This window comes from Elephas maximus, chromosome 16, assembly GCF_024166365.1.
Source record: "Elephas maximus indicus isolate mEleMax1 chromosome 16, mEleMax1 primary haplotype, whole genome shotgun sequence".
Classification (NCBI taxonomy): Eukaryota; Metazoa; Chordata; class Mammalia; order Proboscidea; family Elephantidae; genus Elephas; species Elephas maximus.
This window is the reverse complement of record NC_064834.1, coordinates 47,129,653-47,155,798: the sequence shown is the minus strand read 5'-3', so window position 1 is coordinate 47,155,798 and position 26,146 is coordinate 47,129,653. Positions and strand designations below refer to the sequence as shown.

The 26,146-nt window shown below is 45.0% G+C and overlaps 1 protein-coding gene across 9 annotated transcripts in view; it reads left to right on the top strand.

Annotated features, from left to right (window-relative positions):
• SORBS1 (sorbin and SH3 domain containing 1) overlaps positions 1 to 26,146 on the top strand; it is a 248,800-nt gene that overhangs the window by 150,801 nt on the left and 71,853 nt on the right. For 5 of the 9 annotated variants that reach the window (XM_049855957.1, XM_049855953.1, XM_049855954.1 and 2 more), the window contains 5 exons: positions 1,390 to 1,758; positions 6,009 to 6,153; positions 10,071 to 10,100; positions 14,322 to 14,494; positions 16,393 to 16,456. In XM_049855957.1, coding sequence (XP_049711914.1) covers positions 1,390 to 1,758; positions 6,009 to 6,153; positions 10,071 to 10,100; positions 14,322 to 14,494; positions 16,393 to 16,456 — 781 coding nt within the window. The remainder of the gene's footprint in view (positions 1 to 1,389; positions 1,759 to 6,008; positions 6,154 to 10,070; positions 10,101 to 14,321; positions 14,495 to 16,392; positions 16,457 to 26,146) is intronic. The other 4 variants (XM_049855961.1, XM_049855960.1, XM_049855958.1 and 1 more) reach the window with 1 other exon arrangement.

The window sequence follows — 26,146 nt, the reverse complement described above, 5'->3', positions numbered from 1 at the left end:
CCATTTCCCCTCCTCTTTCCCCCGCCTGCTTTGGTATCTTGTCTTGAAAATAATACTAAAGGTTCTCTCTTCCCGACACCCTCTTCTCCCTCAAGAGGACCGCTTTGCACGGCAGCCCCCCACCCTCCGCTGTACCTCCAAGGACTCCCTATACCTGAGCTCACCAAGGCCTTACATCCCACCTAGCACCCCCAGCCAGCAGGCCCCCTCACGGCCCCAGCCCGTCTCTCGCCCCCTGGCCGCCAGATCAGCTCCCAAACGTGTGGTGCGTCCTGATCCCCGGCTTCCTGGTTCCACGTTCCCCAGTGCTTTATCCCAGCCCCAGCAGCACCATGCAGCCACCAGAACAGTTTATAGTGAGAATGTGAGCTCTAATCCACATCATAAAGCAGTTGGGAATAAAAAGGTCAGCAGCTTATATGTACCTTGTTTATCCGATAACATTTGCCCTGCGGCAACGGATAGCGCCTCTCCTGTTGCACGTGACTCAGCCAAAGGCACTCCCTTGGAAGCTGCAGGCACTAGAGCACCGGCTCGCAGCATTGTCTCCCGCACAGCCGGCACGGGAAAACCACCCTTTGCTCCTCCTCCTGACCCTCCCAAGCTATTCTCTGACATCCACAAAGATGCCGGTAACCGTGGCGAGAGTTCTCCCCTGGGGGCTTCATTCCCAGAAGCAGTGAGACCACCTGTGCTAGGCCCCCAGGTTACCTCTGATCTCGAAAACCGGAAGAGAAAAGAGCCTTACCTTTTGCAGCCGTGTTATCCAGCCAAGGCAAGAACTAGGAATGTGTGTGTGTCTTCTACACTGTCTCTTTCTAAACTGATGCGAGCAGCTCTTTTGTTTTCTGGGCTGCCCTACAGTCCTTCTCCTTCTTAATACTGCTGCAGCTTGAATCCCCAGTTCTTCTCTCTAAACATCTCGGCATAGTCCTCTCTGTCTCCCTTTCTTTTTTTCCGTAAATGCGTAAGTATGCTGGAGTATAGAGTTGTAGACTAATAATACGGTGAGGTATGGTGTGTTTATGTTTTATAGCCAGATGCCAAAGAAATTGTATTTGCCTCTAAGCTTCCAGGCTCTACAAGTGGTTTTGTGGGGTTAAACACAGCCTGCTTTGCCTGTTCTGTTCTCTTGCTTTCTCTCTCTTAAAGTGTTAAAGGGATTCAAAAATAGATGGATGGAAAGTAAACTTGGATGGGATTTCCTCTGTGTCATAAGAGTATCGGGAGGCCAACTGGCTAGCACCGGCTGTCTCGTGCACTCTGAGGAAAGGGCACCGATTAAATATTTCTCGGAGTACATCATTGCATGTCCACCCTCAACGGTTTAAATGTGGAATCCCTTCTCTACCATACCCCTTTACGTAACGACCCCCTTATTTCCTACAGGATGCCACTTCCTCCGGCTCAGCCCAGCCTGAGATAATAGTTGTCCCTCTGTACCTGGTTAGTACTGACAGAGGGCAAGAAGGCACTGCCAGACCTCCAGCATCTCTGGGGACGCTTGGCCACGCTCCCACATTCCCGGCGACCGCCCCTGCCGGCTCACCTCTGACCTTGCCGACACTAGATGATTTCATTCCCCCTCATCTGCAGAGGCGGCCCCACCACAGCCAACCAGCCAGTGCTTCTGGCTCCTTTCCCCCCGTTAGCCAGACTTCACCATCCTTCTCACCACCACCTCCGCTGGTCCCCCCAGTCCCAGAGGACCTCCACAGAGTCTTGGAGCCAGACCTCACGGGAGCTGTTTCAAGTACCGTAAGCTTACTGGAATTCCTCCTCATGGCTTTCCTGAATGTCTACTTCCAGCAGTAAAATACCCTTTTCTCACTGGAATACTAAGTCCTGAGGAGCTGAGCATTGGCTGCTGCTGTTACTTGTGTGACGACTAGAACTGTGTTTGCTTTCACTCGAGTGCATGCTTCCCGTGTGTATGCCATGGATCTCTCGCGGCTGTTTATGGATCTCTCAAGTACCTCTCCTGTGTCCTGTTCCAAATGCACATCTTCCTGAAAGAACTTTGTTTTCCCTCAGAGAAAACAACATCTGTTGCCTTTACTTGAGCTATGAAGTTAGATCTTTATAGGCAAGGCAGGTGTAATGTTGAAAGCACAGGAAGGCTGAAGAATGATGTGGAAAAGTCAACGGCAGGTCTGGTGCTGAATAACAAGAGTTTCTCCACCAGGAAGCAGGGAGATTGTTGGGGAAGAAAAGATTCACTCTTTTGTTGATTTAATGAGTAAACAAGCTGTCTTTTATATATAGAAATGACAGAGACTAGGTAAAAAGTAAAAACAAAATGAGAGTGTTGAGTTTAATTTAGCGAATGGATATGAACACCTCGTACAAATGTTAGGATTGTTCCCCAAAAGACAGAAAATTCTTGGGGCCCTGAGTAGTGGTTGTCAGGGGCCTTGTAGCAAAACTAGACCAGCGGTCATGGGCAGGTAAAGTGCTTTGACACCTCAGGTCTCATCGTGGGGTGAAGAGCCCCTATCACAGGCAAGAAAGCCCAAACTGCTTTAGAGAAAAAGCTGAGTCCAAGTACTTGGGTCTGTTCTGTCCTCAGAAGCCCTGAAATTGAGAGAACCTGAAAAAACTTCAGTAGTAGTCATAAAATGGGGGTCCATGGGTCAGTTCACAGGGCTGTGAGGTTCAGTGGGATCAAGTACATAAGAGTCCCTAGTACGGTGCTTGGCACAGAGAAAGTGCCCAGTAAGTGTTAGCTGCCATTGTTGTAGAGTTAAGTGGATACGTTAAGGAGGACTTGTCACAGTAAGTGGTGGGAGGGAGGGCAGAGCCACTCGTAAGTGGCTAATTAACAATCACTGAGTTCCTACCAGGTATAGGCTCTGCTGTGTGATGGGTACAACTGTGAACACATCACAGCCCATGTTCTCAAAGGGTCTTTTGGGTCAGGTAGGTTCTCAAATTAGTGTGCTTGGGAGTCACCTGAGGGAATCTTGTTAATTGTTGACTCCTGGGTTATACTCCCAGAGTTTCTGATGGAGTGGGTCTGGCAGGGAAACTTAGAACTCTGACTTGGTAGCAAGCACCCTGAGAGATGCTGGGGGTCTGCAGACCACAGTTTAAGAAATAGTGGTCTAGCAGGTCATGTAATTGTGTGATGTAACTAAGCATTCACTGATCTCCCTCTGAGTAAAGAGACTTGCCTATAAAGCTGACCCAAATAGCTCATTAAGCTTGAAGCTGGTCATGCAGAAAGCAAGAAGGAAGCTTCCTTTTGGCTTGTTAGAGAAATTACGGTGAGGCATTATGCAAACCAGAGCTGTGAGCTGCTGTGCCCCAGGCTGAGGCTTCTTAAGTTTCTAGATGCACCACAGTGTGTTAAATCAGGACCAGGCCAGACATGGCCTGTGGGCTGGATTTCCATCAAGCTGTGTGCTCAGCCCTGTTGGAGAAAAGCGCTCAGTTGTTCTCTGCTGCTCTGATCTCTACCAAGATGTTCCCCGCCCCAGCTCAACTTAGAGGTGATTTTGGAAGTCCATTCTTGTTCTGGAGAGTGCAGGTATTCTTGTCTTGGGCACAGAATGGGTTTCCGTGGAGTAGCATGTAAAGTGAGTCTTAGTTTTAATGTGCTAGTCTACCATTGTGGGTGGTTTTGTTGTGTACCCTGTAGTTTATCATTTGCTTAGATTTAGGCTTTCATATCCAGTTTCAGGTGTATCATATAATGGTGCCACCAGTTTCTCGAATCAACCTGGTATAGACATCCCAGGAAGACTTCAGTTGGCCTGATAACTTCAGGTTTGGCCCCGAGTAACAGAGAAGCCAACCAAACCCACTGCTGTTGAGTTGATTCTGACTCAGCGACCCTATAGGACAGAGTAGAGCTGCCCGTAGGGTTTCCAAATCTTTACTGAAGCAGATTGCCACATCTTTCTCCCGCGGAGTGGCTGGTGGGTTCAAACCACTGACCTTTTTGGTTAGCAACCCAGTGCTTTAACCACTTGCCACCAGGGCTCCTTGAGTAACAAAGAAAGAGGTGAAAAAGGAATCTCCTGGGGCTCCTCTGCTGAATAAGAATTGTCAGGAAGAGCAAGAGCCCCTGTGGGTGGTGTCTGAGCCTTGAGTTGTTATCTGCTCCTGCAGCTATTGTGAGTAAGAGGAAGGAATGGAATTCCTGTTAATTGATCTGATTTCTTTTAGTCGATAGCCATTTTTATGATGTTCCAATAAGACACACACCATAGAGGAACATGTTTAAATGCCTAATGCTCTCACAATTCATCCGTACATCACGTTAGGCATTTATACTTGGCGGAGCTGTATGCCTGATATTTTGTGTTTTTTTGGTGTGCATTCTGGCAGAGTTTTCACTGATATGTCATTTATCTTTGTTATCTCACTTAGGAAGTAAATTAGGAAGAGAGTAATTATTTTCCACTTTACAAATGAAGAAATTGAGATGAGGTACTTTTGTGTGAGATCACACTGAATCTCTCAAGCCTTGGGAAAAGGTTTTATTCAGTAAACTGAGCTACTTCTCCTAACAGCTGTGCCTATGTAATGAATTTTCCAAGGGGATGGATTGACCCAACCTGCAAGTACAAAGCTCCTACTGTGCGTCAGGAGCTGTCCCGGGTGCTGAAACTTACACGCCAACTCTTTGGTTGGGCATGTGTTCTCTTGGGGCAAAAGTTGCTAAGAAACACTTTTGTTGGTAGATGGTTCTTATCATTAAGGTGGCATTTACTGAGTACTTGCTATCTGCAGGGCATTAGGCTAGGTACTGGGGGGAGCAGGAGAAAGGAGAGTCATGCTCTTGCCCTGGGGGTGCTTCAAGAGTAAACCAAAACCAAACCAGTTGTCATCAAGTGGATTCTGACTCATGGCAACTCATGTGTTAGAGTAGAGCTGTGTTCCACAGGGTTTTCAATGGCTAATTTTTCGAAAGTAGATTCCAGGTTTCCTGTGGGTAGGCTCTAACCACCAACTTTTTGGTTAGCAGCCAAGCACATTAACTCTCTGCACCACCCAGGGACTCCACTTACAGATCTCTAATGGACCATAATAATTGCCTCAACAGTAACTATCAAAATCTTGTTCTTATAAGCTTATATGTGACAGACTGACTTGATTTGCAAACTTTCACTTAAAGCACAATAAAAAGTATTAAAAATATGTATATATATATTGTTCTTAAAATCCTTTGAAAATGATGTCCCGGTTTTAGGGTCTGCAAATTCTAAAGTATAAATTTTGCAAAACTTAGATATGATGGAGAACAGTGTCTTAAATATCCTTGTTACGTTTTGGGTCCTATTTTCATTTGTTTAAAAAAATTAACATTATCCCATCATGCAGATTATAACATTAGTGTTAATAATTTTATTGATATTTCTAACAGTGACCTCAGGTTCTTAAAGTCTGGATTTTCACAAGGGCATCTTTCACAGGGATCTTTGTCACTCCAATATTGGAGTGAAAAAATATAACATCAGGACAGAATAATATCCAAATTCCAGAAGCAAGCTTTAGTGGAATTGTTCAGTGAGGCTGATGCTAAGAGTAGCTTTCTGAGAGCACTGCTATCGAACTCTTCCGTTGTTACATCGATGTCTTGTCTTCACCTTGTCTCATGTTTCTCTACACAAGTGTACTAAACTTTCCTGTTGAAGCCAGCTCTCATTCTTGGATCGCATTCAAAATTGCATGAGTTTTGCATGTTATTCTACTTTGATTTGATTTGCTTTTTCAGTAACTGGATTGACCCACGGTTATTAATTACCAGGCAAAAATAAAGAATGATATTGCTGAGATTTTCAGTAACATTCACCTTCCCTCTCTCTCCCCTCACTAATACCAGCAAGGAGAATGAGTCTTCCAGATTAAACTGCTAACTGGAATTAATGATACGATATTTCTCATTGTTTATGTTTCTTTTTATAATGAAGACCTTCTAGCTTTCAGTTTCTTCTTTTGAGAAAATATTAACTCTGGGTTCTGTATGTTAAAGTTAGTTACAGTGCTTGCTTTCTTTCCAGGGTTCAAGTCCTTTACTAAATGAAGTTTCTTCGTCCCGTATTGGGACGGACGCCCAAGCCTTCACACCAGTCAGCAAGCCATCATCTGCTTATCCCTCGACGACAATTGTCAATCCTACCATTGTGCTCTTGCAACACAATCGAGGTAAGGGAGCTTCATGGTGCACCCCCTTCCCCTGGTCAATGGAATCAGCCTAGCTATTCTGTAACGTCTGTGGCAAGAAATCTACCCTTCCACAGAAAATTGCATAAATCCTCACAGATCCAGGACTTCCCTAAGGCCCTCTGCCCCAGTTTATTCACTCCCACAACCCAGACAACAGATGACAGCAGGAAGGCAGAGGCCTCCGATATGGGGTGATGTCAGGTGGAGTCCCTGGGTAGCACAAATGGTTAAGCATATTAGACCACTAACTGAAAGGTTGACAGTTCAAACCCACCCAGAGGCACTTTGGAAGCAAAGCCTAGTGATCTTCTTCTAAAAGGTTATAGCATTGAGAACACTGTGGAGTGTAGTTCTACTCTGCACAGGTGGGGTTGCCATGAGTTGGAATTGACTCGACGGCAACTAACAACAACAGCAATAGATGTCAATAAGTAAGCTGCTGTCAATGCATGTCGTATACCTTGGGTGTTCACATTTGTCTTCAGATGGTAACGCCCAAATAAATAAAAGAAAGGAAGAAGTCTGTGCCTCATAATTCCTTGTCATGAGAATTCTAATCAGAGGCTTCACTTGGAAAATCTAGGTACAATAATATGTCTTTTAAGCAGGGTCATGAATGTTTTAGTTCTTTGATGTAAATTTTCTAGAAAACGTACTCCCTTTAAGGACCAAAATGTTAAAAAAAAAAAAAAAAATTGGGGGGCGGGGATAGAAAGTTTTTAAAAATATATAAAAGATGTTTTTCTACGCCTAAAACAGAGGTTACTGAACTTTTTCTTAGTGACTCACGGCCTTCATTACTGTCAGTAGTTATTGCCCTGGGACGTCGTTTGGCGATGCCCTCTGAGACAGGAGATTTGTTGGGCTTTCTGTTCCTAGACTGTGTGGCCCCCGCAGCTCTGCTTTGAGTTTTAGTTTACGTTTTCTGTAGTTTCTTTGCTTCTAGTTGGTCTTTCCCATCTTTGGAACTAGATGAAACTAAAGTGCCTCTAGCTAATAACTGTATACGTTGACCCTCCTGCTTTAAAATTCCAGAGAATGATACTAAATCCTGAGTTTTCCTTTTTGGAATTATATAGAGGAATAAACTTTCCCTTCAAAAAAGTCATCTGCAGTGTGAAGTACAGAGCTTTCAAGCTGCTTCCTAGTGTAGAAAGGGCATCTTAGTTGGAATTTCAGAGAGCAGTGGAGATTTATTTTGTTCAGAGCTCAAAACCTGGTACCAAATCTTCCTTTTCTTGAGTCCCTGCTCGCCTGCTTCATAGCTTTCCCCCCGCTCCCTCCCCCTGCATTAACTTGGATAAGAACGAGACTGGAGTCTATTTTTAATTGTTTTCTGTATTAAATAGAGTTTTCTGTTTCTGGCTCCTAACTTGAAGAGCAGATGAATGAAACATTTTCTCTTTCTTTCACTGAAAATCTTCCCACTCAAATCTCAAATAGTTATTTTAGTGGTTTTATTTTTTTCACTATGCGTGGCCCCCATATTAATTTTCACCCATGAATCTGTGTTCTTCAAAAGATCAAAAGGGTCCCAACCCTCACACTAAACTATGTAAGAGCCCATTCTCCTTCTAGCAGTGCCCTGCCGCTTACTGGCAGGAGCTTTCTGTGCCCAGAAAGTGTCCATAATACAGGACACAGTGAAATTTTGGTTCTCTATGAACTTCCTTATGACTCATCCTTTTAAAAAACCCAGTCAAACAGAAGCAAATTAGTTCCCAGAAGGGAAGGCAGTTTCTTTAAAAAATGAGATTTATTCTCAAGGCAGCTTGGTTCTTGGGAAATGCTAAGTCTAATGTCCGCTGCTTCCTCCAAGTTCCCTCTGATGACACCTAGGGAAACATCTTTGGGCACAGCAATGTCTGTGGTTCCTTTATGTTTCTGCTTAGAACAAATGCCACCCTCTTGTTTACCCAAATACCCTTTGGCTCTTGCCTTTCTCTTTCGTGGGAGTTCTGCCCTTGGGTTTAAAAATCGGAATTACATGGTGAGTTACACATCCTTCAAAAGGATACAAATAGCGGCCTTAGAATTTTGGGATTAAATAATAATAATATAACCACTGTTGTCCAGTCAGTTCCGACTCATGATGACCCCATGTGTGTCAGAGTAGAACTGTGCTCCATAGGGTTTTCTAGTGGCTGATTTTTTGGAAGTAGATCACAAAGCTTTTCTTCTGAGACATGTCTGGATGGACTGGAACCTCTAACCTTTCTGTTAGCAGCTGTGACCAGGATGGGAAGGAAGATTTGAATCAGAAAACTCAGGACTGTAGGAACCCCATGGGTCCCCTAGTTCAGGCTTTCAGTGTGCATAGAATACTGGGGTATTGTTAACTTGCAGATTTGGATTCAGAAGGTCCTGGGTAGGGCCTGAGATTCTGCATTTTCAGCAAGCTTGCAGGGCATGCCACTGCACCTGGTCCATGGGCCACACTTGGAGAGCAAGAGTTCAGTGGTTCCCAGACGTGGATTTTGTGGACATAGTCTACAAGGCAGTCTAGACACCATCCTAGGGTTGCTAATTTCTAACTTTGCCAAATAGCACTACTGAAAAACAGTTGCTACTATCTATCATCACACGTCGTCTTATGAAAGAAAGGTCTTTTTACACCTCAGAAGTGGGAAAAACATGGTCTTTTAAATGGAATAAATTTGCTTCTGCTGGCTGGGGAAGCCCTGCCACTGGCTTGGAGACCAGAGTTTGGGGACCATAGATCCAGTCAAGTACTTTGATTTAACAGACAAGGAAACTGAGGCCAAGAGGTGAGGTGATTGGTTTGTATCATCTGGCCTGTAATTGGCAGAGCTGAGCCTCGAGCTCCAGCTGGACTTCTCGTTGTCCAGCCACCTGACCCATCCACATGCCAGGTGGTGTACAGGCGCTGCTTTTGCTGGCCGTGAGTGCCCCGTGGCCACTCTTTGTTTACTTCTTGCCCACACGGATTCTGGTGGGAGGGTGGGGACTCAGCCAATGGAGACGTTCTTTAATGATGACAGAGCACCCGTGGCTGGTAAGGGTTCTATTTTTATCTATGTGGCTGCTTTATATTTAGCAGCTGTGGTAGGTAAAGGTCATTTTTTGTGATTGCCCCATAGCACGTAGGCGGGACTCTCCAAAAGAGATGCTAGCCTCCCCTCCCCTGTGAGTGCCCCAGGATGGTGAGAGAGCTATAGAATAGCAGGGCCATGTGATTACAATCAGAAAGAGCACTGGGCTAGGAGTTGGAAGATCCAGGTTCTAGACCCAGTTCTGGTTTACAGTGTCATCTTGGGTCATTTGTGCCCCTTATCTGAAGTCTTTCAGCCAACACTGACCTTTTAAGATTTCTCCTGTACCCTGGAGCAACCAGTTGATATCATGATTAAGAGCATGAACTTGAATACAGTCCTTAACTTTCCTATGCCTCGGTTTCTTCGTCTGTACAGTGGGGAGAATAATTTTATCTACTTGCTTGTTGTGAAGATTAAAAATATTAACATGTGTAAAAGCCCTTAGAATAGTGCCTGGAACTTAGCAAGCTCTCAGGAGGTGGAAACTGCCATGGTTATAATTACAATTACATTTTTCTGGAAAGGTACCAAGACTAAGGTAGTATGAGGTCCTGCTCAGTTGAAAGCAGGGAAGTTGGGAGGGTTCATAAGATGAGATACACACAGCAAGAAAACAGTGCCAGTCCCCTCTCATGGTACATATCTGAGGAAACCGTGCCTGGATAATGGGAACCACGATAATGCCCCTGCAGTCACCTGGGCCACACGACATCTTAGTGTCTAAGCCCAGAGGACAACGAGGACGCAGTTTAGAATCCTAATGAGTTATGCTGGAATTTCTTGGTCTCACCAAGTGCTGTCTAAATCTCACTTATACTGTGTTTTCTTCTTTTGTCACAGAACAGCAGAAACGACTCAGTAGCCTTTCAGGTAGGTGAGAAATATTTGTTGACATGTTAACCCCTGTTTCTGTTAAAGCCGTTCTCTGGCCATCACCGAATACTTAATCAGCAATGTCTCAGGAACTCCTCTGGTGTGTAGGGAACCGGGCTGATTGTTGCACTACAGAGATGATGGAAACAGGAGAGGGCTCTCTCTCTCTGGGAGCCTGCAACCTGGCATGGGCATTCCAAACACATATACCAACTAGTAACTGTGCCCCTCGGAACTGTGATAAGTGCCCAGGTGGATACAAACAGGATGCTCTGAATAAAACCAACAAGGGGTTATGCTTCTCGATGGCATGTGTACAGCAGATCTCTCTAAGGAGGTGACCTTTCTAATCCTTCTAGCTGTCTCATAGGACCCTACAAATTGGAGGTTGGGAAATGTGGGCAAGTCCTTCCCTTTTTAGGTGGCAAACCCAAAGAACAGGAGATGACCCCAGGTGATGGGCCCAGCTATAGTACCTCCAGACCAGCAGTGCCTGGAAGAAAGTGCTAGAGCACTGCTTCTTGAGCTTGAGCAGGCATAAGACTCCCCTGGAGAACTTGTCAAAACTTAGATTCTGGGCCACTCTCCAGAGATTCAGATTTAGTAGGTATGGGCAAGAATGTGCCTTTCTAACCAGGCAGTGCTGATACTGTCCTCTGTGCTGACCACACTTCGAGGAGTAGGTGGTTCATCAAGAGCCAACAGTGGTGGGGACTAACTGCAAATACAATCAGATATTGGGACTCACTCCCTGATAAAATGTGCAGGAGTGGGATAGTGTTGGGGTGGAGAGGGGACAAACACATAGGCTGAAATCGTGAGCAGTCCCAACCGTAGGAATGGTGAGACTTTTCCTTAGAGCTTCCTGTAGCCATTCTCCTTTGAGTCCTGCTTCTACCATTTACTCATGGTGCAGCGTCAGGCAGATCATCTAACATCTCCGGGCTTCAGCTTTCTAGTCTGTAAAATGAGGGAAGTGGTAATGCCTATATCATAGGTTGTTGTGAACACCAAATGAGAATTTGCTTATAAACAGCTTAGCGTTGGGCTTTGGCACTCTCTGAGTGCTTAATCGATGTGAGGTCCTCTTATCAGTAGGCACCTCCATTGATTGGCTCCCCCGTGATTTTATTGAGTGCCTACTTTGGGTCAGGCCTGAGCCAGGCTCTGGGGCTCCATCAAGGAATTCTGCTACCCTCAAGCCATTTACAGACCCATATGGTGGTTTGTAACCTTTCTTTGATCACAGACTCCTTTGGAGAAGCCAATGAGAGCAGTAGATTCACTCTCTAGAAAAAACCATGCTCGTGCAAACACATGCATGTGACTTTCATGGGTTTGCAGACCCTGTGAGTTCCAGGGTTAAGAACCCCCGATCTGGTGGATAATAGAAGCTGCCGTTTTCTGAGCAGCTGTGACATGATTTCCACATTACTTCATCTACCGCTGTCCCTGTGATTCCTGGAGAGCCTGGGTGGGTGGGCATGGGGTTTTCACACCCTCTCAGCTTTATCGAGACTTGGCTGCAGGACTAGGACAGGCTGTATTTGAGCTCAAGGTGCCCTTTGCTGTCCCCTCCTTGAGCTGCCACGCTCTACCCCACTTCATCCCCTGGCCCCAGCCCAGGTTGCTGAGAACAGGGAGGCTTTGAAAAGGTGGCTCCTGTGTGCTCACTCCTGCCTTTGGGAGTTTGAAAGAATCATTGAAAAAGTTGGAAAAACGATCCAGCAACTGGTTAGGAGACTCAGATTGTGGCCCTGGCTGTATCCTCTTCTAGCTGTTTGTTCTGGGTAAAGTGTCTTCACTTCTCTGAGCCAGAGTGTCCTTATGGGGGGAAATGGAAATAATAATTCTTGCCTCTGCCTCAGAGAGGTGTTGTAAGGATCGTCTGTGATGGAAATGGTAGTGGGGGATGCTTTGCACACTGTAAAGTACCGTATAAATGTGAGACCTCCTCCATGATGTTGGCAGGCTGAAGCTAGTTCTCAGCTCTAAAGTAAGCCTAATGCAGCCTCCCTTGAGTTGAGGGGCAGATCCAGTAGTGGTATTTGAGAGAGTGGGGCGTAAAGTAGGTGTTCACTATATATTAAAAAGAAAAAGTACCATTATGTTCCCCAGCTCCCGAAGGAGGGGGTTGGCTGGGGTGGTACTCTCCACCACCGTGCCTTGGATTGAGGCTTTCCCCATCGCCTCTGTGGTGATGGGACTCAGACGGGCCGCCAGGCAACCTCTCTCCCTTTAACGGGTATCTGTGGAGCCGCCGCAGGGCTTAATACTCAGTGACAGTATCTGAGAATGAGACCTGCATGGTGTTTGGCCTCATGATGCTCACAGTCTCCTTGGATAGAGAGACAAGAAAACAAGATAGGAGCCAGGACAGAGAGGTGGCATAGGGTGGAGAGGGGCCACGCCTTCACCAAAGGAAGCGTAAGCATGGCTGTGCTCCCTCATCCCAAAGCTTTGGGGATTGTCTTAGTTATCTAGTGCTGCCATAACAAATACCACAAGTGGGTGGCTTTAACAAACAAATGTATTTTCTCATGGTTTAGGAGGCTAGAAGTCTGAATTCAAGGTGCTGGCTCTAGGGGAAGCCTTTCTCTCTGTCCGCTCTAGAGGAAGGTTCTTGTCTCTTTGAGCTCCTGTTCTGGAGGATCTTCGTGTGGCTTGACCTCTCTCTTACCCCATCTCTGCTGGCTTGTTTAATCTCTTTATTATGTCTCCAAAGAGATTGACTCAAAATACACCCTACACTAATCCTGCCGCATTAACGTAACAAAGACAACCCATTCCCAAATAGAATTATAGCCATGGGCATAGAGATTGGAATTTACAACACATATTTTTGGGGAACATAATTCTGTCCATAACAGGGGTAAAGAAAAGGGAGCTTTCCTGTGACTTTTCCCTTGTCAAATCTAGTACCCATTCCACCTCCACTTCAATTTCTGGTTGATTGGTTGGTTTTTTTACATGTGTAAGCACCTGCTTCCTAGAGTTCTCTTGGTTTCAGTGACACTTTGCTGTACACTCCTGATTCATCTCCTATCCCTCTGATGACTCCTGCATTTCTGGGGGCATTTGTTTTTCCTTCTCCACCTATAGCTGTGGGCATCCCTCAGTGCATGACTTCAGCCCTTGACTCTGTTATCGCATCCCTCCTCCGCTGAGCCCTTCCATCCCCTCGACTTCAGCCATCACTTGTGCTGCCTCGAAACCTGCCCTCCTGCCAGGGCCTCTCCCCTGTACCCCACTCCCATATTTTTTCTTCTAGAGATCCCTGGGACAGTTCCACTTAAGTATCTTCTTGTCATCTTGAAGTTACCACAGTCCAAAGGACACAGCCCTCTCTCCCTCCCTCCCCAACACTTTTCCTAGCTTCCCTGCTTGGATCAGGCCAGGCTCCCAGGCTAGAAACTTGTGTGCAGTCTTCAAGGGAGGCAAGCCAATGTGTGGTGGTGGGAGGACCACTGGAGTCAGGGTGCCTTCCTGTGGCCCTGTGCACTGTAGTCTTGTAGGTCAGAGCTCTGTCATTGTAATGTGCGTAGGAACCTCCTGGCATCTTGTGAACATGTGGATTCTGACCCAGTAGGCCTGCATTCCCAAGTGCTGCTGGTTCAGGGACTACCCTTCACCTAGGAGAAAGCTGTAGAATAAATTTGATGGAACCTTAACAACTCAGTTCTTCAAGAAAAATGACCCTCCTTTCCGCTAAATTGAAAACTGCATCTGCATCACGCTTTCTGCTTGGTGAGATTTAGCACCCGAACCATGTCTCTCCACATTCAATTGTTGAGACTGTAAGAGAAAGCTACGAGTGGGTAGACTCACATGAGTTAAATAAAATCCTCAGGTTCTCAGGTCCTGGGATGCCTTGTTCAGCATCCTTGAGGAGGTTAGGAGTCAGCAACCTTTTTTTTTTTTTTTTCAAGGGCCAAATAGGCTATTTGAGACTTTGTGGGCCATATGGCTACAGTTTCTGTCACAACTATTCAACTCTACCATTGCAGTCAAAAGCAGCCATAAACAATACATAAATAAGTGGGTGTGGCTGTTTTCCAAGCAAATTTTATTTACAAAAACAGACACTGGCCCCCAGGCTGTAGTTTGCTGACCTCTGCTATAGGGGGTGTAGAACTGGCAAAGATTTTTTTCCCAGCTCGAGTCTTTTGTTTCGAAGGTCCCAGAAGAACTTCAGCTAATGGTTGTCTTCATTTCCAGATTCAGTCCCAGAAAGAAGAGTGGAAGAGCAGGACTTGGCACCAACTAAGGAAAAACCCACCTCACCAGGCCGGGGTACTGAAAGAAAAGCAAAGGATGGCAGTAGGCGGGTGGTGAAGAGTGCTCAAGACCTAAGCGATGCGTCCATGGATGAAGTGGGCATCCCACTCCGGGTATGAATACTGACCTAGAAGTCCTCCTTAGGCGTCATCCTAAACAAGCCAGTACAGATGCACCCTTGAGCATACGCGAACCAGTCCACGGGTAACCCAAAGACCCCACGTCCACGCTCCAAGCCCACTGGCTGCTGCAGAGCCTCCACGCTCACACTGGTCCTGGGCTCAGTGTGCAGCAGCCCCTCCCAGGGCAGGCTGGGTGTTAACAAGTCTTACGAAAAAAGGGTTTCGTGGCTAAATGAATATGGGAAAAAGCTTTATGGAGCCAAGTCAGAAGTTTTTCTGTAGCAGAACTTTTGAGAGGTTTTGGGTGTGTCCAGGTGGGGAGTGCTGTGTTTCCCAGTCTTCCTTTATTATTCTGTGGAGCGCATGAGGAAATCATTGGTCCAGGGTCATTTAGACAACCCTGGAGAAAGTGAGAGGCCCAGGGTCTATTTTTGAGTTCAGGAAGAAGTTCACTTGATGGGAGGCACCCTGTCACCTAGAGAGAGCAGGAAACTCCAAGGGAACCACAGAGCGGATTCCACTTGCCCACCTGCCCAGACCCCAGAGTAGGTGTAGCCCCACCCCAGCTCTCCCCAGGCCCTGAGGACTTCCAGGGAAGGCCAACTTTTGAAACTGGGTTGGGACGAATTCCACTCCTCCCCATTTGCCCACTGGCTGCTATGTATTGTTCCTCTGTGGTTTCCGTTTAGGAAGATGGACTAGTTTGTGTCCTTTTCAACGAGGCACGTCACATTGATGGAAACAGCAGTGGGCTAAGCCTCAGATGGGCTGTTCTCTGACCCTAGCTTATAATATAGAAAGAGAATTATTACGCATAGTTATAGCAGCTCCCTCTTTATTCAGTGCATGATCTCATTTCAATATCACTCCCCCTACAAGATAGATACGGGTATCATTCCCATTTTATAGATGAGGAAACAGAGACTCAGAGGGGTTATGTTCCTTGGCCAAGACTATACAGCCTGTAGGTGGCAGGACATTATGTCCAATCCCAAATCCATACCCTAACCATTGTGTCAGGCGCCCTCCCACTTACCTTTTCACCAGCTTTGTGACCTTGGGCAAGTCATTTGGCTTTCTGTATCTCATTTCCTCATCTGTAAAATGGGAGTGAAAATATCTGATCTAATCGCGTATCTGTCCCCTTCCATTTTATTTTTATCTTAAACAACAAAAAAAGAAACAGCTTTGTGGTGAAGATGAATATTCGATGGCTCTGGATGCTGTAACGGGTTGTGTTTCCATGTGTGCGTTCTAAGTCTGGCCCTGCGCAAGGCGACGTAGGTGCACGTCTGCAAAATAACTCAGAGGCCTGGCCTAATGAGCAAACTCTTTGTCTCTTTGGAAACCCTGGTGGCATAGTGGCTAAGAACTACGGCTGCTAACCAAAAGATTGGCAGTTAAATCCACCAGGCACTCCTTGGAAACGCTATGGGGGAGTTCTGCTCTGTCCTATAGGGTCACTATGAGTCAGAATTGACTCGACAGCAATGGGTTCGGTTCAGTTTGTCTCTTTACTTCAGTCTAGTATAGTCTTTATGGAGAAAGATTCTCTCTAAAAAGGAAAACTACTGTTTGGCCCTTTAAAAAAAAATTGTATAAGAATGGAGACATTCCGAGTAGATACTTGTCCGCTTCAAAATCTGCATCTTTTTGATCAAATATTATTTTGTAGATTCAGTTCTGAATTTCTTGGTCCTTTCTCAAAAGCTTTGCATTTTTTAAAAGATTTAAATGTGAGATTGCAAAGATGCATAGAGTTATGTGGCTGAGTTTTGACTTTAGAAGTTGCCACTTTCCTGTTTGATTTTAAGCTGGTAATCATAGAAGTTTTAACAGTTGCCAAGATTTACATTTTATGTTATTTTTTTGCCTTTGTTTTTATCCAGAACACTGAAAGATCGAAAGACTGGTACAAGACTATGTTTAAACAGATCCACAAACTAAACAGAGGTATTGATTTTGTTTGTAGACGCTGTTCTGTGCTGTGTGCTATGCTATCGTATGTTGACTGTTGTATGTTGGGGTGAGAGCTTAAATGCAGTCTGCTCGATGCCAGAAGACAGGTCCTGTGGCTGGACCGCGTTAGGGACTGGCCTGCCTGAGCCCAGACTTCATCAGGCCCCAGCCTGCCTAAGCCCAGCCATGCACCCTCAGAGCAAAGGAGTGGGGAGGCACTTGTGCACTTGCCTCAGACTTGAGGGCAGCCCTCAAGTCCTCCCCACCAGATGCTGTGGAATGCAACTGCTTGTGCTCCAGCACCTACCTGCCTGGGTACACAAGCAGCTCCAACTTCTACCTGCTTCCAGCTTAAGGTGCATCTCCCTGTGTCAGCCCTCCACTGCCTTGGGGGCAGAGTGAGTTGAGAAAGCACTGAACTGACTGTTAAGAACACTGGATTCTCACCTGGATTCAGTCCCCCAAGCACTCCTGTGTCCTTGGGCCAATTTCGTACCTCTCTATGCTTGTCCCACTTCCCTTCCTCCGAGGAATGTTTCAGGGTCCAGAGGAGAACAAATCATGCCTCCTGAAGAAGAATGCATGGTGCACCTGTAAGGCAACCTGAATGTGAAAAATTATCGTCCCCAGCTGCAAGGCAGCACTTGGCAGGTAGCCTTGAGAGTCAGTCAAGAGCTGATACACCAGAGCCGGCTCAAGCTGAAAGGCAGTGCTTCCAAATCAGGAGCCCCCCGGGCTGTCAGCAGGTGACCCAGCATGGTGGCAGAGCCCCAGGCCCCCACCCTCAGCTCTCAGTGCCTCTGCGCCTCCGATCAGCTGATAGGCAGGAATGTAGCTGCATGATGGGAGGGCTACCGCTTCTCCCGAGCGCAGAGAATCCCGGCCTCCCTGTGGCCAAATCCAGTCTGGCCGCCTGGCACAGATGACACATGAAGGCAAAGCCAAAGCGTCAGTGTTCCACCTAAACTGTAGCTGTCCAGTTTCTCTGATTAGCTGTGGATGCCAACTAACGTCACTGTTAATTAGCTCCTGCAGAGTTCACAGTGAACCTGGGTGTGCCCCTCTGCACACTTTCTAAAGACTGAGCTGTTCATTATTGAGCACTTCGGAGTCAAGAATAAATACACTATGGTGGGACAATGAGTTTAGCCATGATGGTGTTGCTAAAGACTGGGCCTCTTTCATCGGCTGGGGCCGTTTTCACTGGTCACGTGCTCAAGCTGCTGTTCATTTCCAAGAGCAATCTGTCTCTCTCTCACCTGCAGACCCAACTTTGGCAGCTCAGATGCTGAGACGTGGGTGTATACGTACAAAATCTCTCATTCTGCCCGCAGGCAGCATTGGTCCTCTTGTAGATTATAGTTGTTAACTCAACCTAAATTACAGGTTCTGAACAAAACTACCTGCCCTATACATAAAAAGTAATCTTCTTGATTGCCTTGACTCTAATGTCCACAACACAAGCTTTGATTAAATAAGTTTTCATGATAGTGCTTTCATTACACACTGTTTACCAGCATACTTCCTCTTTCTTGCCTGTGAAAAGTGAAAACTTAAAGCATTGTGATAAATGCTTCTTGCTCATAGAGCCTGTATATATGTAATTCTTTGTCCAAGAAGAAAAATGATATTGTCTCTCTAGATGTGTCTCAGTAATTCAGGCAAAAGGACTGGATTTTTTAAAGCGGTCTGAATTGTTTCGTATCACTAGTGAAGCTTAGTATGTGCCAGCATTCAAGGAGCCTGAATTGTGTATGGATTCCTATTTGTTCATTCTCTCCATTTGTATCTTCCTCTATTCTCTCTCCCAAACCTGCTCCTCTGCCTAGACACTCCTGAAGAAAACCCTTATTTCCCTACGTACAAATTCCCTGAACTTCCTGAAATCCAGCAAAATTCTGAAGGTACCATAAACTTAGACAGTATATCTGTTGTCCTAGCCTTAAATTAATTCCTATAGTTCTGTTATAGGAATAAGATTTGGCTTTTAGGTTTTATTTTTATAGTTTTTTTAATTTTTGGCTGGTAAAAAAATTTATTTCACTTATTTGCATGATGTGCTATATTAGAAATAACTAAATTCTTTCTAATTCATTAATCTCTTTTTAAGTGTGGTGCCCGTGTGCTTTAATAACACTAAAACAGGTAATCAGCCATTCAAAAGAGCCGTTTCTCAGTTCTTCCACTTCACGGTGGATAGTTTCAAAATCCACTGCTTTTCTCTGCTACAGAGGACAGTCCTTATACTCCTACCTACCAGTTTCCTGCATCTACTCCTAGTCCTAAATCTGAAGGTAATTAAAGGAAGACTGTGTGCCTCCCTTTGTACTCGTGCTGTTACGTTCTTTTTTACCTTGGGGTTTTTCCTGGTTGCTAAGAGCTATCTCCCCATCATTTGCTTCCCTTTAACCTTGTATTCTGTGGTGGTGTCTCACTCTCTGCTGTGTAACCAGAGTCTATCCAGATGGTGTTTTATTTCTGTTCCCTTAAGGTTTACCTGATTAATGGGGTAGCCAGTGTAGCGTATAGTGCTTTGAACACTGTGGGACTCTCGGAAAAACTGTCCTACCCAGCTACCCTGGGCTTTATATTTGGGGAGGTCACATGGTGCTAGTAGCTGCACAGTGACTCAAGGAAGTTGAGTCATTATGGCTGATGGGGAAAAGGAGGTACCTGCCAGCTTTCAACAACAAAGAAATCACCAGGTTCCTATCTGTGCAGCTGATTTGTCACTGGGTCTGTGTTAGCATGGGCCCTCGCTATATCTCCTTGGTAGGGAACTCCTGAAGTGGTATCCAGGTATAAATTCAGTCATGGTGGGAGATTATATCTCTTGAAAATCAGGGTTTTGACCAAGCTAGAAAACATTTCATGAAAGAGTTGGGTAGGAATTGGGACCTGCGGGGAGTGGGGGGTAGGCGGGGGAACCACATTTGAATCTGAGACATTCTTTTCTGGGGCAAAAAGTCTTTTAAGTTTGAAAGAATTATTCTAACCTAGTGTCAAAGAATTTCTTCTTTTTTTTCGGCGGCAGTGGGTTTAGTGTCAAAGAAGGCTCTAGTCAAAGGTGAGTGGTAAGGACAGTATCCTGAGAATTATCTTAGTCTTAGGGATTGTCTGATCTTTGGATGAGCAGCCCAGAAAAAGAGGTGGATGGGGTCTGCAGGAAGAGGTTTTGTTAAATGCTGTTCTAGGATGAGGTGTTGAGTGCTGTGAACGTCAGTCATTTCACTGAATTAATATTGAGTACTTGCTGTGCACCATGTGCCACCCTTGGCACTGAGGATGTTGCCATGAATAAGACATGGCCCCTGTCCTCAGGGAGCTCACATTCATCAAGGAATTAGACAAGTCCACCTTGACAGATTATGTCCAGTGTAATAGCAGTTGCAGGAGCATGTGTCCAAAGACCACAGAAAATCTTGCAGGCACACAGCAGGGGCTCAGTAAATACCTGGAGAAGGTTGGTGAGTGAAGAGTTTAGACTATGGAACCAGAGTTCTCTTCTAGAGTTGAAGCCCAGCCCTTGCACCTTGTTGGTTCTCTGCTCTGATTAGCTCAGCAAACCATCAAACAGCCCTTCTCACCATTGATCAAGTCATCCATCCCATCATCCACCAAACTCTTATTGATATTTAACGTATTCAGGGATAATGTGCTGGAATCTGTTAGACACAGTTTCGTTAAAATACCGTATTCCAGTGTTGGTCTCCCGAAACTAAGTAAGATTTTGTTCAGTCTAAGAAATAGTTGAGTGTTTTGTGCTATATCAGTGGTTTCTATTTTCAAAGAAAAGTCTACCAAACAAACCTAGACTTAAGAAACAAAAAAGCTAGTTGTTTGATATTAACCAGTAACCTCTTCACTGTCAGCCAGAGCTTCTGTTTGGTGTGAGATGACGTAGTCTTTCTGTCTTGGGGTGCTGATTCTAACCAAGGGCAGTAGTGAAGGAACAGTTGGCTGAGTTGAACACAAACAGAAGTATTTCCAAGGTAATTTTGCCTGAATGTGATTTTTGATTTGTGCTTTATATGAAATTGAGAGCCAAACACACCCTTAAGCTAGAGCTCACTTCTAGAGAAGATGGCAAACATTCAGTCACCTTTGAGCACAGTGAACCTGAAGGCATGGCATCTCATAGTCGTGGGCAGGTGAAGGTCTACCTGGAAAGGTCCTTTGGAGAACAGTGATCCCATCAGGCTGAAAGATTGCCTGGCTTCGACCTGTTACGGGCAGCACCAGCGGCTCTCCCAGGCAGCTTGGCTATTGGTCTTGCAGTCAGGGTTTCACAGCATCCTCCCCTCCCACCCCACCAGAGCTTCCATGTCACCAGCTGCTACACCTGGCAGCCTTGGCTAACAATAACATCTGCTTTCTGGTCCACGTCAAGTCAGGCACAAGAGGGAATTGGGGTTATTTTGCTTAGAGATGTAAACTGCGAGGAGTGACAGGATACCTTTTTACATTAATTTAGTAGCCAATCTGACTATTTTTTTATTTTCAAAGACCAAAGAAGTGGTCTTAAAATAGTGAAGGAAAAAATTAGCTTGGATATAAGAAATTGATAATAGCAGAGGTGACTAGACTTTAACACAGGTTTCTAGGACGTACTTCTCCTGGAGATCTTTTAAGATTCCATCTCTTGCCCCCAGCCCTGTCTCGTTGACAGATCCACACATACATCACTGATTGATTTAATGAGATGAAGACTTTTTACAAATAAGTGAAACATTTGAGCTAGAGGATTTTAAAGAATTGTTTTTTTCCTTTGTTTTTAAGTTTTAAGAATTCTCTGGATTTGTGGATCCGTGATAGGTGGTTTTGATGTCTGTGAGCTCTGATAGGCCTCATTAGCCCTGTCCTTGGTGCTGCTCCAGCCCTGCTCTGGGGGCCCTGGGCTCTATGTACATCCTTCTTAACGTAAGAAAGCTTTATACCTTTCAGAGAAATGCGTTAAAGACAGATTAGCACTGAATAGAGGCTCTACTACAGGTTTTAATGAGTATTGAGAAAATAGTTTTGTGGAGAAACGTAACCCGTCATTTCAGAGTCTGTACCCTGGGGAAGAAAAAGTTGTGGCTGGTGTTGTTTGTTTAATTGAGAATTCCGAACTAGAATGATTTGTAATGAGCTTATCAGAACCCTAGCCTAAGAACTGCTGCCCCTGAGTTCTAGTTGTTTCTGTAGTATATAAAAGACATTACTAAGTATCTCAAAGCTGATTTCTCCTAAATAGTAAAGGACTATGTTAAAGTTTATGCTGGCTTAGTACTTCCCTCCTCCTCCCAGCAACAGTGAAAAATAAACTTCTGGCCAGACTTTTAGAAGATAAATAGAATGATCATGTCCGAATCATTAAGGTTTAAAATATGTGTGCGTGTGTGTGTGTGTGTGTGTGTGTTAAGCTCTGTAGATTCCAACAAAAAACAGTCACTTCTAATCATTTTACAGTCTTTGAGATTGTGGGGCAGGAGAGGCGTAACATAAAATTATACTTTGTTTCATGAAGCACTTGGGAGGAATTGGGGCTAGGGCATTTGGGGAGAGTAGAATGAATCCAGATTTATTTCCTATAATTTTGCTACATACCCTGATGACTAGAAAACTTATCACAAATAAAAGTAATAAGAAGTCCTTTGGGAATAACATTCAAGTAAAGCTAGGTAAATGAACTTACTTTCTTTGTCTTTTACCTGAACTTGACCACCTCTTTCCTGTTGTTTCTTCCCTTCTGACCCAAAGCTATTTGTCTGTGAATTTCATTCCATTCTTTCTGTTAAAGGCAAAAGCCCTTTGCTTGCATCTGAGATGCTACTTGTTCAGAAAGATTGTGGCAGTGAAGAGAAGGTGGTGTTGATGGACACCAGCTCCGGCCACACCTGCCCCTGCCCCTGCGCCAGTAACCTTGGAAGGGTTGCTAGGATGAGTCTTCAAAATCCTGCCTATGGTTTTTTCTCAAAGCTGGAGCAATGGTTTAGAGAATAGTTTCCCTTTTCTTTCTCTTCTGCTTTAAGGAACAGAATGTAGTGGTGGTACTTAAGCACCTCACAAGAATAATCCTATTAATTATGGTAACATAACCACCATGTGGACCCCCGGTGGCACAGTGGTTAAGAGCTCAGCTGCTAACAAAAAGTCAGCAGTTGGAATCTACCAGTCCCTCCTTGGAAACCCTATGGGGCCGTTCTGTTCTGTCCTATAGAGTCGCTGTGCGTCGAAATTGACTCCACGGCAATGGGTTTTTTTGGTAACCACCATGACGACAGTGTGACTGCTATATATTGACCCCTTGCTGTATACAAGGCTCTTTGCTGAGTGCATTACAGTTGTTACCTCATTTTTATCCTACCAGCAACCCCAAGAAGTAAGGCCTTATTTTACTAAATGAAGAATCCAAAGCTCAGAGAGGTTAAGTAACATGTGCAAGATCACACAATAAGTGGCAGAGCCAGGATTCAAACCCAGGTCTACATGACCCCCAAACATGCTCTTTTGCTATCTTAGGCACCTATACTACTCTGCTGATTCTTCCCCTCTCCTGATACACTTGGTGTGCTTGGTTTTTCCACCCTTGCCAAGGCTCTATGATGCCTAACTCAGGCATACAGCTCCCCCTGCTTCTGAGTCAGTCATTCCTCAGTCTACTGATCCAGTGTCTCCCAGGGTAGTGCCTGGGAATATATAGTTAGGAAAGCAACTCAGGTGATTTTGACACAGGATTGAGAACCACTGGAATGGAGGGGTACCAGCCCTTCCCACCCCTCCCCCCAAAAGGAGAAAGATACTCACCCAGATGCAATTTTGAGGATTTGGATATAGAATTAGAGTGGGGAATACAGATGCAAAAGAGCTAGCCTTTCCACTCTGAATGTGCCCAAATGGCAGTGGCACTCTTGGTATGTTTGATGTCATGAAATGAAAAATATTTTCAACTGGTGTGTTACTTTGTGGTCCATGACCTGTGAGGACCCATTAGGTTGTGTCAGGGTTAAGGGTTATCAGCCAGAGGTAAAGTCCCAGAGACCAGCTTTTCCCCTTGCTTTTGGGTACCTCTTCCACTGCCTTTCAGGCTGCTGGTGGGCACTGCCACCTCCTGGTGAAGTGACTCAAGACACCACCTCTAGGCATCCCCAGATGTGGCTACATATTATGTCACAGTGGTCTACTTCTTGTGTTTTTTCCTCATTCCTAGACGAGGATGTTCTAAGACAAGGATTTAAGGAGGCTGGTTTTCCCAGGCACATCTGTACGTATTTCAGTTAAAATAACCCTGTATCGGCCTTATAGGATTTCTAAGAATAGCCTTGTTTTGCTTGAGTGTCAAGCAAATCGTTCTAATGTGAAGATACTTGGCCAGGATCTGTGCCTCCTGCCCTAGACTCCAGCGAGTACTGCCCGGAGGAGGGGCTGAGCTGCTCGGAGCCATCACCTTTGCTCTCCTGACTAAAACTGCCCCAGAAGGTCTCTGCTGGGAAAAATCTCCAGCTGGCCTGCAAGATAGTTGAGGAGCAGTAGCGGCCATTCCCTTTCCACTTTTGAGTCCAGGAGTCAAATAGGAGACAAGAAGGGTGAGTCTTTTCTACCCCTTTGGTTCTCCCACAGTTTTAATCCTTTAACTTCTTTCCTGCTCCACTCCATTCTCTTCTACTCCTTCAGAGTTCTATTTTTTTACTTTTCCTGTACTTGCCTGCGACACCAGTTCAGTATCCCATCTTGAGCTTCTGTTCATTCTTTGAAACTTGATGGCCCTTAACCAAAACTTACACAGCTTTGTGAATCGTTTCCCAGCTCTCTGAACTTCTTGCTCTCTGTGCTCCGCCTCTCCTTTTGCGTGTTCTTCCTCTTCCATCCAACCCAGACTTTGTATCCAACCATACACGTCTTTCTTTTTCTTTGAATAATTTTATTTGTCGTGCGTGTGCCTGTGTGCATATGCCTCGCCTTACCCCTTTATGCTTTCTCTCCCTAATTGCGTGTAGGGGAAAGTAGGAGAAGGAATTAGTTTAAACAATGGAAAAAGACTGTTAAAAAAAGAGCCATTAATGTTATAAAAATAATTTTAAGTTTAAAGGCCTAAGAAATGCGTAAAATTAAAATTTAACTGGTATAGGCAAGTGATTATGCAAATGATGCTTTTTTCCCATCACCACATTTTGGTCACTTGCGTACTTTTTTTAGAATAATTCTCAACCAGCAGTTTCTCCATTTGTCCGTAAGGTTGTTAAAAGTTCTCAAAAACAAACAAAAACCACCAGGAGGTCTTTTAGAAGCTGACATAAAGTCTCTGTGGTTGCAAAGGCAAAATATGTGCCTCCTAGCAGTTTTAGGGGTGTGGCCATCCCCAGATTGAGCTTCTACAGACAGATTGCCAAAGCCCAGTTGAGAATCATTGATGTGTAAACATCAGGGCCCAGACGTGAGTTGTTCACCTTGTGTAAACCCTGCTTAGTGTTGGAGCTTTCTGGAACTCTTTGGCTTTGGAAGTTCTGCGTGTTGTTGCCAAGGCTTGGTGTCCTCTGCTTAGTGTCCTGGAGGCACAGCCAGCCTGTGACTCCATCAAGAGCAAGAATCACAAGACCCCGGCTCAACTGGGCCCACTGTGGCAATGTTTTAAAGAGCCCTTGGGGAAATAGTGAGGGCAGGATTTCAGGCATTGGTTCATAAACAGCTTGGGAAATGCTTCATTTAATGTTGTAACTATGATGGGAAAAAAAAAAAGCATACACATTTCATTTGGCAAGTTGTACATAGGGTTGCTATGAGTCGGAAGTGATTTGACAACACCTGGCAACAACAGCAGCAGTGTATGGGAAGACAGACAAGTGATCCTTTCTTCTGGTTACCCAGTTTTCCCATTCATTGGTGTTTCTAACTTTATACCTGTCTTCCCCAGTGTCGATTTAGCCTGCTAGGAGAAGGTAGCAGAAGAAGCAAATGGAAGATGTGGCAAGCGTGGCTCAGGTCCACCCATTGGCTCTGGAGACCTGCAGAAGGAAAACTAGAAGGGGGGTGGCAGTTAAATTCAGCGAACACTTGCTTCAGCGTCACCAGGGAGGGGTGATGCAGAAAAATAGGGCAAAGGCTTCAAGGGCTGGAAATCCGCCTGGCTGACACTACAGTGTGAGACCGAAGTGTCAGAACAACACCCTCCCCTGCCTCTTCATAATGTTATGAAATACCCACAGTTTTTCACCTTTCCCAAGTTTGGGCAATGAGGCAGGGGTGAAAAATAGAACAAAGCACCCATCCCTGTCACAGGGCTTAGAGGCAGCATAGGGGAAGTAGAGTCAGAAAGACCGTGAATCCATTCCTGCTTTGCCTCTGTCTCCCTGTGTAGCTGAAGAGAAGTTTCCTAACCTCTCTTAGTTGTCCTTATTTATAAAACGAAGTAAGAATATTACTTACCTTACAGAATTTTTGCAAGAATTAAGGGAGGTGACATTAGTAAATTATCAGCTACTATTTGGCACTTAATGATAACTCTGATTATTATTATTTTTTTAAGCTGAGATATAAATTCCTTTTCATTAGATTTTAAGACAAACATCAAAAATGAAAAATATAAGTTGTACGTCCCCTAGAACTTGTCCTAAGTTGTTTAGATGAATTTCTACAACTTTAGTTAGCCTTCTTAAAAGCCATTGAACTGTAATCCAACTGTCAGGTTCAGATCCTGTGGACACT